Source organism: Aptenodytes forsteri, unplaced genomic scaffold (assembly GCF_000699145.1).
Source record: "Aptenodytes forsteri isolate BGI_AS27 unplaced genomic scaffold, ASM69914v1 Scaffold109, whole genome shotgun sequence".
Lineage (NCBI taxonomy): Eukaryota > Metazoa > Chordata > Aves > Sphenisciformes > Spheniscidae > Aptenodytes > Aptenodytes forsteri.
Window position 1 is genome coordinate 982,642 of NW_008794431.1, and position 16,278 is coordinate 998,919.

The 16,278-nt window shown below is 36.0% G+C and overlaps 1 protein-coding gene across 1 annotated transcript in view; it reads left to right on the forward strand.

Moving 5' to 3' along the window:
* SCLT1 (sodium channel and clathrin linker 1) overlaps positions 1-16,278 on the forward strand; it is a 47,202-nt gene that overhangs the window by 20,397 nt on the left and 10,527 nt on the right. The window contains exons 12-18 of the mRNA XM_009289487.1: positions 252-429; positions 3,897-3,995; positions 5,636-5,707; positions 6,657-6,731; positions 7,243-7,388; positions 8,305-8,497; positions 9,865-10,061. Coding sequence (XP_009287762.1) covers positions 252-429; positions 3,897-3,995; positions 5,636-5,707; positions 6,657-6,731; positions 7,243-7,388; positions 8,305-8,497; positions 9,865-10,061 — 960 coding nt within the window. The remainder of the gene's footprint in view (positions 1-251; positions 430-3,896; positions 3,996-5,635; positions 5,708-6,656; positions 6,732-7,242; positions 7,389-8,304; positions 8,498-9,864; positions 10,062-16,278) is intronic.

Sequence of the window (16,278 nt, forward strand, 5' to 3'; positions counted from 1 at the left end):
CCCAGGATAGCAACATTCTTCTAAGGATCTTCTGAGATCAGATATCTGAGTTAACTCCTTTAATTCTGTTTCTTTCTAGGACTCGATGAATATTAAACTCAAAGACTCTGTCCAAAAACAAGCAGAAAACTTGCAGAAATGCAGTTTTGGCAACTTATGAATAAATGCTTCCTATTAGTTCAGTTTGAAAGAATTAGTGTCTTAATTAAGCATCTTACTGTTAAATGAGTAAAGTTACTACTGTCTTGTAGATTACGTGTTACTGTCCAAGACGCTGAACAGCTGAGGACAGAAAGAACAGCACTGGAGAAACAAATCACAGAGCTTCAGACAAAGTATGCTAATCTAGAAAGGGAGAAATATGATGCTGTTGAAAAAGTCCAAGATTGCATACAGCTCTTAGAAGAAGCTAACCTACAAAAAAGTCAGGTGAGGCAATGGATGAAGATATTTTCGCTATTATAATACTTTAATCACTTACAGTTGTGAAGTGCCTGATGATGTATTCTTACAGGCATACATGCATACGCAACCAAGCTTCTTTTATGTCTGTTGTACTAAAATTAGTCGTGTAAGATAGCAAACTGTGATATGACCATACATTACTTAGACTTGTCATACAGTATAAATTTCAAAGAATATGTTGAGTGCCTGGATAAAGGTGATCTAAGTGATAATGCTGTCCCTGAACTTGAATTTTCAAAAATTTTTGACAGCTTCTTATCAAATACTTATAAACAAATTGGGCTGTCAGAATAAAAAGGAAGGTCCTGTTATGAATTTATAACTTATTAATGGTTAGGAAAGAAGAGCTAAAGCTAAATGAACTTTTTTGTTATATGGTGGACATGGTTCACCAAGAGAATAAGTTCTGAGTTCAGATCTTAATTATTCAGAAGAAATCTGGAAAAGTGACTGAGTAATGAGTGGGTGAGGTCTGCAGTCCAGAAAAAATTGCAAAGGCATTTATTAGTGTATTATAAAATGGCAGAAGAAATTCAGATGTGCCATACTGGGTGCTGAACTTAGTCTTACCAGTCAAAAAAATGGTTTAGGAGATGGTGTGGATGTCTCTTAAGAATACATTCATGCAGTCCTCAGTGGTACTTGATACAGTGAATAGAATGTTCAGGATGAAAGTTAAAAATAAAGATGCCTTTAAACATAGTGCACCTTCATGTGCAGTTTTGATCAGCCCATTTCAGGCAAGACATAGGAGAATTAGGAAAGTGCAGGAGGAGTCAACAAAGAAAACTAGACATGTGGAGAGGTCTTAAAACAAATTTTTATATACAATATGGGATTAAATTGTCATAGGATGATGTGTATGCCAAAAGTACAGACATGAAAACAGTCGCATTCACGACAGGACAATCCACCAAAACTTCCTAAAATACAGGGTCCAATCCAGCAAATCTTGACGTGTCTATTGATCAAAAAAAAATAGTCACCGTTTTCCCAGTTCTTAACTTTCCTGAAGTATCTGCTGTTTGCCCCTTTAGGAGCCCTTTAGGATACAGGGCTTGGTAAACTTTTGTCTGGTATGGGTTCTTTGTGTTTTAATGCTAAGCTTCAGTTCGAGTCAGGCTTTTAGAAATATAATGAACTGTGTTTGCTGGCAAGACAGAACTTTAATGCACATCTGATGACTGTAGCCATCAGTAAGTGAAACCAGTTTTAGTTAATGTCTGTGGGAATAAATGGAGAATCTTAGAATTGGTTCTATTTGGGCTAACATGTTGAACTGTTGAGTAGTTAAGGAGATAAACGCTCCCTTTTAGTCTGAAGTTGATTTTCAAACTTGAGGAGCCTCCTGAGTATCTAAACTAGCATTTTAACTTTTGGAATGTTAGTTAGTCTTGCTCTTGCTGATTTCAGTTCTGTGACAAAGGAGGCAGACCTGCCTCCTTTTTTCGGACAGAAGAGGGAACTAACTTCTTTAAAGAGATCCTGCTACCTTCTGGCCTGCTTCCAGACTACATGAAAATACTGACAAAGCTTAGTGTTCTGGTCATTACTGCAGTCTGTGATTCTTCTTGTTATACAAAAGAGGATTATCAGCTTGTTACAGCCTTTCTTCCCATATATTTATAGTCATTTAGGAAACCCTTCGGTGGCATCTTTTCCTTTTCATAATTTCCTCATAACTTTCTGCATCTCATTTGCTTTATGAACTGATCTTCTACAATTCCCTTTACCTGTTAGGCTCTAGTTCAGAACGGGGTGAAAAATGAAGTTTTACATCCTCCAGCTCTCGATGGCCACCTTTGGACTTCTCAGTTCCTTTTTCTTAGTAAGGTATTTTGATCCTTAACAGCATTCCCCTACAGCCCAGTAGTGGGGAGAATACGAAGAATGAAGGGTAAAAATAAAATCTTTTTTTTCAGAGTTTAAAAACCAGAAAACACTCTTTCATTTGAAAATTACTGGTAAGGAGTATAAATCACATTTCCAGTCTGCTAAGCATTAGTACATCAGGGCAGTGTTAGAACACCATTTTTCATCCAAAAGTAGTTCAGCAGATCATTTGATGCCACTTGCTATGAACTCACACGAAGCTGACAGAGAGAAGTGGCCCAGTAAAAATTATTGTGATGTAAATTGCGTCTCTAAAACAGTAACTGAACAGTTACAGATAAATAAGTGGCTTGTTATAAATAACAGTTTAGATTAAGAACAGTTTAGAATTAACTGGAAGTTGCAGACTTGTTAATTTACTGCTCTGGCTAAAACATCCTGAATTTTTCAAACTGGGAAGTTTATTAATGAACAGGATAAAAAAATGCAAAATATACATATCAGTTAACTCTTTGTGTCTTAAACTGTGGTTACAGAGTTTTCTCCCTGCTCTGTAAGAGATTGAGGGGTGGGAGTAACAGGCTGTCATAATAATGCAGCTTCTGTTATGTTAACATTGTAAAGCACACAAAGCAAAGCTTACAAAAAGACATCAGAAGAATTTTAAAAGAGTAGTTTGAGAAATAAAATACAAAGTTGAATTGAATGGGAGCAGTAAAAGAGAGTATGACCAGTGAAGTGGCATGTTGCCTGAAGTGAGTAACCTTCTATAGGCTGAATTTATATCATCCAATAGGGACATCTTTATGTCTTTCTGCTTTTATGCATCTACATATTCTCTATGTGCCACCTAGGATTTTTCATCTCGCCCATCAAGAATTCTATATTTTGTAATCTTTTCAGACCAGTATCTCCTATTATACTTTAACATCAGTAGGTTTCTTGCATCCTCCGGAGGAAGGGTTCCTTGCTACGCCTTTTTCTGTAATTCTCGCCATTCTTTTATGCTAAAGAGCTGTTTGGTTCATGGTTACCCACCACAAAAGGGACTGCATACACATTCCTTAGTTGCTTATAAATTTTTACTCCTTTACTTTTAGTTTTCTGGGAGATGAGTAATTTAGGATATCAACCATAAAAAACACTTAGCTATATGTAGGAGCACGTGTGTGTGTATACAGGTATTCCATTTCCTATGGAATAGGAACAGAGAACTTTCTATGCGTCACTGGCATTTTTTATTACAGATCCTGGCCCCAGATGAGAACATTGGAGAGTAGGCTTGCCTTTTGGTCTGAGTTCTTACGCTTTCTTCTGTATAATTCCATGCCCAGCCAAAATCTGAAAGTCCCAATAATAAGTCTCAATAAAAAAAGGCATCTACTAACACGAACTTTTTGTGTGGTTCTGATTTACAAGAATGTGCATTTAGTGCAAAATGTTCTCGCTGTTCTTGTTTTCTTGTTGGGTCTCGGTGTCAGCTACTCCAAAGGAAAAAGGAAAAAAGGTGGCTGTGTGTGGTTTCTTCTCTCAGTGCTAGATACTATGTCACCACTGAAATATTATCAGTAGTGTTTCAAGTTGTTATTTTTTTCTAGGCACTCTTTGGAGAGAAACAGAAGGAAGAGGAAATAAAAAAAATGAAAGATGAAATGTCTCAACTCGCAGAAGATACTGCTGCAAGAATTAGAAAGGCAGTAAGTTACGATGTTTAGAAAGAATGGGAATTTTTTTGGTTTTCCTCAGCATGAAAAGCTATCGATGGTGCATGGTCATCATGAGCAGTTTTCTTACAGGTATTTTGATAATATAGGTAGCAAGGCAGCATGCTGACAGTACCGCACTCTTCAGCTTTGTTATCTAGACATAGATTCTTTGAAACTAAATGATATTCTTAAACCTCTCAAGAACCAAAAGTGTCGATGTCTGTGCAGACACTGGTTGCACTGGGAAGATGTAAAGAATGGCACTTCAGTTTCAGAGATTCTGTTCAGTAGCACGTCGACAGACTGAGTGTTGTATTGGTGTCAAGGTATTTAATGTATGATACATGGCCTCATCTTGGAAGTTGCTGATGGAAGCTTATCCTGTACGTTCAGATGGTAGGACCTGTTGACAGTTGTACTATTGGTTTTTTGGCATCTCCGTACTTAAAAATATTCCCCTATTTAGGCAAGTAAGACTCTTCTATCAAGTACAGCTAACAATCAAAAGGCTCAATGTCACAGCACGCTTAGAAATCAGAATTTTGTAGAGAAATTACTAAAAAAAAAAGTTGTCCCTTTATGATTTTTGTTATTGTCATTATGAGCAGCTGAAAAATTGAAGGTCTTCTGATAAAAGACCAGTCACAAAATTTTCTCCATGTTGTGTCCCACCTGCAGTTAAAATGCAGACTGATCTACCTGGAGGTTCTCAGTAATTATCTGCATGTCAAAGAGACTTGCTTTATTTTAAGGCAAACTCCAGAGGAAATAAAGGCTTGTTAAAGGCATGTGTTGGCAATGTCTTTTGTTGCAAGTGGACAACAGTGTAAAGCAATTATCTTGTTTGTAAGTTTTCAGCGGTGCAAACTGATTTTGCCTCCTTTCACTTTCTTCACTGTGACACAGTGTGCATATGTGCTGTATAGGGATGAAAAGATTCTTTTTCTTTCCAATCCTTTCATTTTGAAAGGTTTCAGGAATATAATGCCTAAATCCTCAGAGCCTTTAAAATGAGGATAAAGATGGTTTGTGCCTTCTGTTTGGTGGTTACCTGACAGAATCACAACAATTGCATGGATTACTTAAAACTGCGATATTGAATATCATACATGATTTGGAGAAGGTGTGAGAGCTAAAGAGCAACTAGGATGAGCACTTTGGTTGTGACAATGATTTACTCATCAGAATTTAGAAGTTTAGAAATGTCCTATTTCTTCTTCTGAAATTATCTCAGTAAAAGTGAATCTATCAAAAGCATAAAAAGTAAAATTTTAAACTACGAGTTGTCATGTTCCTCCAGGTACTAACAAATACTTCTTTTGTTATGTGATCTAAAAATATCTGTTACAAATTGCAAATAACTTGGACCTAATGGACAGCAGCTTTTCCAAAAGCTTATTCTTTTTGTAAGGCCTTGTGTTTTTTTTCTAAACACCTTTAGTTAAAGTAGTATGGATTGATAATAAACATTCTTTCTAACATTTATGTAGTAAGATTTGTCAGTTATTGCAGTCCCATATATGTCCATATTTATATATATGCACCACATATAGACAACGTATATATAAAAACAGGATGGAAAAATAGGTCATGGGATTAATTTTTTAGTTTTACTTTGTTTTTGATCACAGGTAGACTCTGCAAAGAAGCAATATAATGTGCAGATTTGTCGACTAACAGAAGAACTTTCAGCTCTTCAGATGGTACGGTGTTGACTGATGAAAGTATTTTTGATAGCAAAACATTTGAGACTTCTAGTTTATGTTTATCAAGTAAAATACTGAATTCAGGTAAAAGTCAAGTAAAATACAATGAATGAATAATCGTCTAGGACTATGCTTTATTACTGTATAGCACTTTATGTCCTGCATGTCTCCAGACATTAATGCAGCATACAGTGTCTTTCATCTTACTTGACAAAAGCGACTGTGTGCAGTGTCTTAACAGTCAGTGCAGAGATTCATATTCAGGTGTAAAGGATATTTGCTTTGAAAATTCATTTTTAATGTGCAGATTTGCCTTATGTGTATGCCATCATACCATACTTTTACTGAGAATCTTGCCTGCCTCTGCATGAAATAATACAGTTCTGCAAATCCACGCATTTCTTTGTGTAAGTTTATTCTTTGAGTTATGCATGTTCTTATCATAGTTCACAAGCATCTTGACAGTGAGATTCTGTGCTCTAGAAAACATTTCCCATGTGATGGCTTTTCTTAAGTATCCCCATTTCTTTCAGGGATAAATAAAGCATGGAAAGCTGAGTATTGCATATCTATAGTTGGGTATGTAGAAATGAAGTATATGAAAGTTGATAAAGTATTCTAAGAAAAGTCTGTGCATCACAACCATCATATTCTTGAATGAACCAGGAACTTGTAACAAATTATGTGGGAGCCCAAAAGAGTGCATATGCACCTATTTTTATGGATAAAACTTATTTAAAAAAGGTTTCATTTTACGTGTCTTAGTCTATCGTGAATGAGACTGATCCTATAGAGAAAATAATGAGTGAGTAAATATAATCAAATGCATACATACCAGCAGCAAGAATTACATTTACAATGGCTGGGTTTTGGCTTTGGCACTTCTTGAATTTCTATTTTGAGTTATTTTTTATTAGATTTATTGAAAAATGACTTTTTAAAATAGGAATGTGGAGAAAAACAGGGTCAAATTGAACGAGCCATTAGAGAGAAGAGAGCAGTGGAAGAAGAACTTGAAAAGGTAAGGCAATTGCATGCATTTTTACATTACGTTGAAGATCTCTTTTCAGAAGGAGAAGATATATTGATCTTTCTCATTTCTCATGGGTTTTTTGTTCCCTTAATTTTCTTTTTTTTAGTAGATTTTCTTAATTGTAATTTTTCATGTAATTATTTTAATGTGGGTTTGGGGTTTTTTTTAATCCAGAAAGCATTTTAAAGCTGTAATACTGAACTTGAAAAAGAGAGTTCTTTGAAAAGTGTAAAAAAGTAAAAGGAGAGATGTTTGACATAACCAGAAAGAATGTTGGTACATATTCCAGTTAAACTTAAGTTCAATAGACAGAAAACTAAATGAATGCCAGATCTTTGAAAACTTTTTTTTCCAAGTAGCAGCAACAATGATAGAAGTTCAGTTTTGTTTTAAATCACTGGAAAATAGGACGCAATGGGGAGAAGCCTCCTTGTCAGTACTACACAGCCAACCACCAGTGCAAGGTAAAGATGATCTTACATGTAAGTGTATTCTTCAGATTTACAGGGAAGACAGAGGACATGAATCTGACCATAGAAAACTGGAGCAACTGCATCAGAAATACTTGCTTGCAGAAACTACAAAAGGTGACCTTCAGTTAAGTCTACAGACAACACAAAATAAACTGAAACAACTGGAAATGAAGTACGTAACGGATGTTACAGAAATTGGATTGGAAAACAATGGAAACTATTTCTGACTAATGAAATTATTGATTATGTGTTAGGTTTTTGTCACATCTTTTTAACCAGTAGCAGGAATACTATCAAGATACCATAATTCTGAAGCAAGGGCAGTTATGAATCACTGTAAAAGAATTAAAGGGGAAAACGTGCTATAGAATGAAAGATTTTGTTTACAGGACGAGAACTGCAAGCAGTTGTTTCACAAAAAAATGAAAATAGGAGTATATTATTTGGAATCTTACTGCATTTTTAAATACTGTTTGTAGGAAAAGTTACTCTGAAATATTCAGGCAGAATTTATTGCTTCTTAAATTCATCTACAGTGTGGTATCTCCTAGTACATGCAGAACACTATGTTTACATAGCATACTGAATTTCAGGTCTGTGTTCAGAGCTAATAGACATTATTGCAGTTCCAATAACACAATGGTAAAAAGTACAATATGGTACAAGTTTTTAGACCAGGTTGTTGTTGTTTTCAGCATGAAAAGTGTAGGATTCTCTAGAAGTTTCAGTCATTTCTGTACTCTGATGATCGTAAATCCTGTCACTTCGCCAGAGCAATCCTCAGTTGGGAATCTGGAAATGTTATAAAAATGAAAATCTTCTGTTTCACGTTGTCATTTTACTGAGACTGCTACCATATTAGATTGGTTTTATGAATTCCATCATCTTGATAAAATTCCTTGCTGACTTGTGGGTAGTTCTAGCTGCCAAGCCCATTAAACATGCTGAGCTGATAGAAACTTTCAGGAAGAAACAGGGGAGGAGCTGTACTGGGTCAGACCAAAGATCTGTCCCAATATATATTTTTTTTCTCTAGTGTGGTGGTAGTTCAACTCTTGAGTTCCAACAAGACTTTTCTTCTGTTTCAGCTCAGAGGAAGAGAAATCTCGTTGCCAGGAAGTTATCTGTAAATTGCAAAGCATTCTGGATTCAGAAAGAGAAAAGAGTGCCTTTGTCAGTGAACAAAGGCTAAAACTTCAGCAAGAGAATGAACAATTGCAAAAAGAAATGGAGGGCTTGAGAAAACTGGCCATAGAGGCTCAACAAAAAGCTAAAATAAAGGTATGGTTTCTATGTTATTTTTATTTTAACGTAAGACTGATATTTGCTTAATAAGGCAGCAGTTCTAAGAGAAAATCATTGAAAGTTTAAATTAAGGAAGAAAGTTTCAATGATGCTTCCTGGTTTCTGTTTAAAAGTAACTTTGTTGTAGCATTGTGTGTGCTCAGAATCTATTGGGTAACTCAATCTCTGCTAATTAAATTGTATTTTATTATGTATTAAATTCTGCTTGATAAGAAGATCTCAAATGTTCTTTGCTTTTTATAAGATGAATAGATTAAATAATAACATTTTCCTTCAAGTGATTTCACTTATTCCAGTTCCAGATCTTCATTTATCTATTGTCTGTAATGTATTAGGAATCTCTCTATGACTTTCAGTCCAGAGTGTTCCACCACGTTGTCAGAGCAGTGTGCAATTAATAAATAATTTAATAGTGTGGGTGTCAAACATTGGTTCTGTATTTTCTGGACAGAGAACATTTTTCTATATGAATAGTTGCAAACAAGATAATTAGCTGAAAGATGGATGTTCTTTTTGAATGTGTTCCATTAAATGCACCTGAACAGACTGGAGGTGGGAGAATGAATTAATAGTAACCTCAGCAGATTCGTGGTACCTTTGGCTCCTGGAGGGAGTAACAGCTTTGATCCTTGATGTGCTTTCTAAACATACAAAGCTGGTACTTTCCCCTCTGCTCTTAACTTCAGGAGTGTAAAGATACTGAAAAGGGATCTAAGAATCTGCAGCAATGAAGAAGACTTCAGCAAGCCATTTTACAAGTTGTGAATGGGGACCATCTCAAATCCAGTTTCCACTTTGCATCACAAGATAAAGGAAGCAGTCAAATTAAACAGGAAATCTTGTTCCAACTCCAGAACCCTTTGGCCAAATGTAGTTTAAAAACAAAGGTTCGGACTCTTGTAACAGATAGGTAGCGGTTATAAAGCATATACCACATCTTTGTCTGTCTCGTTTTTAATCAGACAGGCTTCCATTATAGTCACAGATAAGATTTATTGCTTGCTTTCATTTTCCTCTGATGTACAAAAGATTTTAGACGCAGTTAAGAAACTCCTAACACATTTTAGCTAGATGAAAAAGAAAGAACGTGTTTCTGTGGAGAAAACACAAGGGAGAAGGATAAAGATTATTTACAAAAATAAGCATACACAGCTCATTATCCTTTATTGTCAGTTGTACTATTTGCTTAAATTGGCTTTGGGAACATGTATCTCTTTGAGCATATAATTACAAGTTTAATTATCGTATGTTACATGCTTTCAACAAATGTTTATAAATTTAACTTGTGTTAAAAAAAAAAAAGAGCAACAGACTTGATTGTACTGGATTTGTATTTTTTCTAGATAAGCACAATGGAGCATGAGCATGCTGTGAGAGAACATGGATACGAAGCTCGACTTAAGGAAATGGAAGACACCAGTCAGAAGTCTACTGCTGAACTTAGACGTCTGTTGGTAGCTCAGCAAAAAGCAACAAATCGGTGGAAAGAAGAAACAAAAAATCTTACTGAAACTACAGAAGCCAGGATCAGTAAGCTAAAGTAAGTGCACTTTTGTTCCTCTTCTGGTAGCTGTTACATTTTTAGTTACTGTTTGGTGTATGGCAGTAGACCTGTGATGAAAAACCATGAAGAGCAAACCGTCCGGACTAGATGATATGCTTTCAGCAAAACAAGAAAGAATGTTCTAACGAAAGAGAACTTTTGATGCTCCTTGTGAAGTTAGCGCTGAAGTAAAAATTTCGCAGCTTGTTGATGTGTGTGAATTTTGTAATGGCAAAAAGTAAATGGAATATATTACTTTTAATTTGCTCTTTCAAGATATAGCACACTCAACTTAGAGAATTTTAGTTTTGGATTATGAAAACCTCTATATTTATAGCTATTCAGAACAGTTGCCATAAAATCAGTTGTGGAGTGAGTCTCCAGACTTCTAAAATAAGCTGGAAAAAACCTATTGGGACGCACATCCAATGTGCTATGCTGAGCAGTTGCTGTCATAAATGAGGATACAAATGAGTTGTGTGATTGCCCTAAGCAAAAATATGATACAAACTTTGATTTTCTCTTAATTCATACAGGTTGCCAGGTAACTAGCTGATACTTGTATTCCCAGCACAGAATATAAGAATATTTTTGGTTTTGAAAGGACATAATAACAAGGGCATCTCACGCAACAGACACAGATTACATATCATTCCTAGATGCTGGGGAATATAAGCACCTATGGTGCCTGTGAGCCTATATACAGACAGACATCGACTGGTTTAGAGAAGACGGTGGCGTTATTGGAAATGAGTGAGTAGAGAAGGAAGTATCCCAATGAGAAATTAGCCATTTGCAAGTTATGTCTGAAATAAATTCTACAAGCTAATCTTTGTTTTAAATGCATACTGCTATAGATAGTGTTTGCTTCTACATGGATGTTAATATCCATTTAAAAATATTAAGAATCCACACTGATCAGTTTATGAGATAAGCAGATACGGCATCTACATTCATCTTGGTTTTCCTTTTCGGTGTGTGGACATACTGCACAGTGTTAAAATGTAAATTAATTGATCTGTGCACAGCGGATTTGTAGTGTCTTTCCTTTTATGGTATTGCCTTCCTCCACCTCAGCTTCCTCGCATGTCTTGTGTTTGGCTGGCAAGTAACAGCCAAACTGTGGCTAGTTGCAAGCTGACACACACACTCACTCACTCTGGTTAGCCTGCCAGCTGGTGCCTGTAGGAGGCCAAGTTTTAAACGGGCTTTCTCTCAACAGAGGCAAAGATAATATGTTTGCCTCACGCTTTATTTGATTTCTAAGCTCAGGAAACTCTGTCAGTTAGATCAAGTAGACTATAAATTAGAGATTAAATTAGCCTGATATTTTTATAGAACAACTTTGAAGTTTATGTCCTCAAGATCTCTTCCTCTTCAGAATTGGTTGAAAATTGGAGGATATTGGCAGACCGGTACACAGTAACTTCTAAACTAGGAAGCTTGATTTCATAAGTCTCATTTCTTTAAAATTAAAATGGTTAGAGAAGAATGTAATGTTGCATATATCATTATCTTTTAGGAAGTGCATTCAGTGGGTTCTAGAAGAAAAATTCAGGGTATGCAGCTCTGTTAATTTGAGAAATTTGAAATGACCCTTTAACTTTAGTCACTTAAAGCTCAGGATGCACTCATGTATAGTTCTTTGCTCAGATTGATTTTCGAAGTTGCATACTATCATGTTAACAAGGAAGCAAAGTTTTTGCCCTATTAAAATTGGAAACCTGTGAATTCTAGCTTTTATTTCCTTTGGAGTAATCTTTGGATTTTTCATGTTTTATTATTATAATGGTTTACATATTCTCAGCTCAAACCGTAGTATTTCCGGTATCCTATGCAATTCTTGGAGTCACAATTTTTTAAGCATAGCTTGCCATTTCTTAGTTGTCAGAATGCCAATGGTGTGAGTGGAATTGGAACTCAAGTTTCTAAACCTGAGCAAGGAAAACAACTTCCTGAAAATGGTGCCTACAACTAACCTACCCTACCCCTACTCTAACTTGGTTTTCCATCTTCTTTAGAGAAGTGTGTGAATTTGACCTCCAGTCAACTTCTCAAATAGCAGTCTCGTATGTAGTAGTTCTTCCCTTTGACACTAGTTTCATTCCTCTTTAAAGTGACACAGTGTCTATGATGGCTAGTTGTACCCATTGTCTGTCCAAATAGAGGGTGCTATGAGTTCCATCCTGCGTGAAATACAAGAATGGTGGATAAAACATTTATTGATGACCTTTCTGTTCTACTAGCAGCTTCACTGATCTGCTTTTCATTTTTTCAAGTGCTCCTTTTCTGAGTGTTTAGAACACTTTGCAGTAGTAGTGGATTGTTACCTATGATAACTAGTTCAGTTTAAATTTTTCAGATAGTTCAAAATCATACTAAATCCAATTAGAGATAACATGTTTGTCCATTTTTCTAGAAAAACAAGTCCTACATAATCAGTCTGGTCATTTTTACCTCTCCTAAGTAAACAGTCTGGGGTTTTTTACCTTATCTGTCCAGCTATAGGCTGGCTTTTTTTTGCCTTAAAATATACTGCATTTTGCAAAGATTACTAAACTGTTCTCTAAAAAGGCAAAAAGTCTCTTTCAGAAGACATCACAGCGTTGAGCACGTCTGCGAGAGACTGGGAGCTGTGCTTACTCACTGACAGTTTTAGTGGTAAAGCTTCACTGTATGTAATTAGCTGGGTCTTACTAATGCTTTTTTGACATCTTTTGTAAATGCAGTAACTAGAGAAGAAAAATATTTTGTAGTGTTTTATGCTGAGGTAGATTTAAGCTGTTAAACTTGTAGATTATTTTCTGTAAATGAAGCTACAAAAACTCTCACAGTTGAGCATCTGGGTTCATAACTACACCCTGAATGTAGTTCAGCAACTTCCAATTAAAAGGGAAAAATTGCAGACTTCCAAAACAATTGAAGTTGTCTGCAAAACAGCTGCTTTCCTTCTTAAAGCTTTAACGTTAAGTGTTAAAATGTTGCTATAGTGGACCAAAAGCTTTAGACCTTACTTATCTGCAGCAAAATGCTGACGTAGAAAATACAACAGACATGAGAGGAAGTCTGCTTTGTGAATTCGTATGAAAAATAGGTAGTAAATTTTGAAAATGTCCCTGTTTATGTGAGAGACTGCCTATGTGGCATCATCTGGAAAACTCCTGCGATAATTTAACATCCTGTGTCAGAGAATACTGCCTGATGAGCAGAACAGAAAAATGTTCATCTCATATTAAAAATTGTAAGTCTACGCTAAGTCCAGATTATTCTCTGTGACTTCGGTAGATACTTTGGTGCAAGTCTAAAAGCAAAGTCAGTTGCTTTTTAAGATGATTTCGTAGGTGATGCTTTTACGTGCTGTATAAGCTAGAAGCAGAAGTTTTTATCAGACATTTGCTCTACCTAACAAGGAAGCCAGCAATAGAAACAAGTTTGTTCTCTGCTAGAAGGTTGTAATTCAAACTGACATAAGGAATTTCGTAATTAAATCTGTGCGGTGATGCTCTGATATTACAGTGACAAGTGGCTATAACAGAACCTATAAGTATTACCTAGAAAATTTAAAACCAGCTTATTTTTCACATTATGTGCATTACCAGATACCTAGCTATATAGTGCAGCATCCAGTTGGTATGAAAATTAGCTCCTGAGTTACACAGTACTAGTTATTCAATGCAAAGTCCTTGCTTATATTATAAATGAATAATTATCATACTTATTTTAATCTTATCACAGTAACATTGTGATTATGATTACTGATGAAAGTTGCTGATTATTTAAAAAGCAAAATAATTTTGCAGCAAATGCATTTATCACAGAAATACCAGCCAGACCACTAAATAATGGACTGATACCGGCTAAGCAGGATCTATTGAATTAGAGGCTCTGTTTTAAAGTCCTGTTGAGGCTAATGCAGGAAATGGTATCGCCAGGCCTTATAGCGGGGTCCAAGTGAAAGGCCGATGTTCACCCGGCTTTCCTATACACATATTTTTAAGTTTATATGGTTTTGAGAGGGTTAGTTAAGCTGTGAGCGTGTGAGGAAAACTTAGTATCTTCCTTAGAAACTTCATCTTGACTGGGCAGCAAGAATATGAACTTAGATGAAGATATCAACATACCCTTTTTGGATTTAAATAGAGGGCTCTCCAAGTTTAGCTGCATATCATGGTTATTTAGTATATTTTGAGGACAGTCTGAGACATTCCTTGGCACTTCACAAAGTTACTGTTTGATGTATCGGATTCATGTAAATATATGAGCAAACACAGAGATTGTGTTGGTGACATGTAGCAGAATTTCAGGTTTTAATAAGAATGATTACTTTTACAGCGTAGTAATGTGCTTTATACGTGACTGTTTTTCAGGAAGTTAAAAAATTCCTAACAAAGTCATAGCCATCTATACTGGGGAGGTAGTTTACATAAAAGCATTTTATATTGCGTTTCACCAGAAGTTTGCTGTTAACGCAGCTCTCAGAAGCATTGAGTCAGTGTCCCATTTGTTAGTGTAGGTGTTTCCCATTCCTTTGCCTTAAATTCATGATCTGTTGCTGTTTTTCAGTTCTATCCTCATTACTTTCATTTTCCATGTGAAGGTGTCTGAAACATTTTGGCTTCTTTACTAACTTCCCAGCAGCAGCTGCTAACTTTTCCATATTCTGTGCTGCTCATTTGTCATCTTTTAAGTCTGCAGTGTTTTGTTTGTGAGGTGTAATACGTATGCATAAAGGAAGCATTAAATAAATACTTTTAAGAAATGAAGCAACATCAGTGAACGTTAGATGATTTTTAATTTTTAAAAAATTAAGCAGGAAAAGTAAATTTTGCAGCCTGTAACAGTAGAGCAGAATGATGATTTTTTCTAAGTAATATGAGAATCTAGCAGATCAGTGAAGAACCTGTAGATAAAAATGTTGATAAATAAATTGATACTTTCAGGCTTCACTGAAAATTATTCTGTGCTTTCTTGGAGATTTGGCTCTCAGTTCGAGTTAAACATGTAATCGTTGCCTATAAAACTGAACTTGGAATTAAAAAACAGCATTGAAACACTAGGCAATGCATTGAATACTTGTAGACTAAATTCCACCATTTTCTTCATAAAAATACATTACAGTTTTCATTTATGAGAAGGGTTTTCTTCCCTCTAAGCATCTTAAGATGCTGTACGCTTTTAGAAGGATTTATTGGTCATAGACCTCACCTTCACCTTGCAAGAGGGCAAGGAACCAGTTTTGCTTCAATATACTTGTGCCAAAAGTCAATCTTGAAGGTAACTAAGGTCAGTGCTTCTTGCAACATAGGTCATCGTTCCAAATAAAAACATCGCTCTTTGGCAGCATGACTAACAACTCTTGATGAGTGTGTATTCTCTTTATTCCTGCAAAACATATAGTCTGGCAGACTATGAAAGGAAGCTGTCCTGACTTTTGATTGCATCCATTTTAGATGTACTTTGAGTTCTAATGACATTTACTGAAGTGAACTTAGACAGCAAATATTTACAATTATAAAATAGTTATGCAAATGAATGATTACTGTTAAAGGTTGTAAAAAAGTGGTGTAGCCACTCATATTTATTTGAAGACGGGTTGTCCCAAGGCTTTTCTATTGAATTTAGATTGTTTCTTTCTCTAAGAACATGTATGTATGTAAAAAATTAATTTAATCTGTATCTGTTTATATGTGCTTATAAACACATACAAAAACTATCACCCTCAGATTAAGTTTGGGGAAGTTCTATATTTCAAGTTAAGGTGAATTTAATGCTTCTTAAAGACTTGTACTGGGTTTGGCTGGGATGGAGTTAATTTTCTTTATAGCAGCCTGTATGGTGCTGTGTTTTAGATTTATGACCAAAATAGTTTTGATAACACGGCAATGTTTTAGCTGTTGCTGAACAGTGCTAATACAGCGTCAAGGCCTTTCCCACTCTGCCGCCCCAGCAAGTAGGCTGGTGGTGGGCAAGATACCCAGGGAAATGGAGAAGGCGGAGGTACTCAATGCCTTTTTGCCTCAGTCTTCACCAGCAAGTGCTTGAGCCTCACCACCCAAGCCGCAGAAGGCAAAGGCGGGGACTGGGAGAATGAAGAGCCGCCCACTGTGGGAGAACACCAGGTTCGAGACCATCTAAGGCACCTGAAGGTGCACAAGTCCATGGGGCCTGATGAGATCCTTCCGCGGGTCCTGAAGGAACTGGCGGATGAAGCTGC